A 1,067-nucleotide genomic window follows, 5' to 3' on the forward strand; every position below is an offset into this window, starting at 1 on the left:
TCTTTTAGCTTCTTAGATTCTCTGTAGACTGGCCTGGCCTGGCCTATTATATCGACCCAGTATATTCACTAATCCTCTCCCCCCTTTAAAACACATGGGGGGGGAATTTATTAAAACTGGAGCCGACAAAATCTGGAGCAGTTGTGCAGGGCAACCAATCAGCTTCTCTCTTCAGTTTGTTCAGTTAAGATTTGAAAATGAAAGAGAGAAGCTGATTGCCATGCGCAACTGCTCCAGATTTTGTCTGCTCCAGTTTTGATAATTTCCCTTTACGGTGTATTCCATTACTATGGTTTGGCCTCTTTGAATTGTTTGTGGTATTTAATTGTGAAAACAATACTTCTTTTTTTTTTTTATTTGAACTGCAAACTAATTTTATTGATGAAAAAATTATTTATCTGTGAATTTTTTTTTTTTTTTTTTTACTTCTTTCCTTCTTTCTTTGTCTATGCAGGTCAGTGCGCACTAATGGCATCCGAAAAGACCTTCCGTCAGATGTTATCATCACAGAGCTGAAAACAGAGCTTGAGCGTTGCATGAGCAGCAACAAAACAAAACGTCAGCAGATTATACAGTTGCAGTCTGATCTGAAGGCTTATCAGTCAAAAACTGAGGAACTGAAAAAGCTACTTGAAAAGGCTGAAAAGGAAGCCAAGGATGGTGAAGTATGTTCTATGCTTTTGTAAGGGCTAGCAGATTGTAATTGTCACTACAGCAGACTTTCCTTATGTTTACTATTGCACTTTTCTTTTAACAGGTCAGACCAGGGAACTTTGGAGACCACATGGATCTAGCTTCTGCTCACAGATCCAAAGGACAGGAGATACAGAGGCTGCTGGATGAGAATCAGAAGCTTCAGCAAGAAGTTGAGGTACTTTACACAATGATTCTACCAATAATTCATAATGGGTCTACATTAGGGAAGCACCAATATGGATACCGAGTATTTGGGCGAGTACTCCTACTCGCCCAAATGCTCAGATACTTACTGCCAATACTGCTTAGAACGGGGGTGTATTATTTTATCTGTGAGGGGGGGGGGGGGGTTATAGGGGGGAGTGGGTGCG

At 40.6% G+C, this 1,067-nt stretch overlaps 1 protein-coding gene across 1 annotated transcript in view; it reads left to right on the forward strand.

Annotated features, from left to right (window-relative positions):
• The window catches only part of CEP152 (centrosomal protein 152), a 51,403-nt gene that overhangs the window by 11,858 nt on the left and 38,478 nt on the right, over positions 1 to 1,067 (forward strand). The window contains exons 11-12 of the mRNA XM_018562902.1: positions 455 to 665; positions 758 to 871. Of these exons, the coding sequence (XP_018418404.1) occupies positions 455 to 665; positions 758 to 871 (325 nt within the window). The remainder of the gene's footprint in view (positions 1 to 454; positions 666 to 757; positions 872 to 1,067) is intronic.

Source organism: Nanorana parkeri, unplaced genomic scaffold (genome assembly GCF_000935625.1).
Source record: "Nanorana parkeri isolate BGI_ZX_2015 unplaced genomic scaffold, ASM93562v1 scaffold611, whole genome shotgun sequence".
Classification (NCBI taxonomy): Eukaryota; Metazoa; Chordata; class Amphibia; order Anura; family Dicroglossidae; genus Nanorana; species Nanorana parkeri.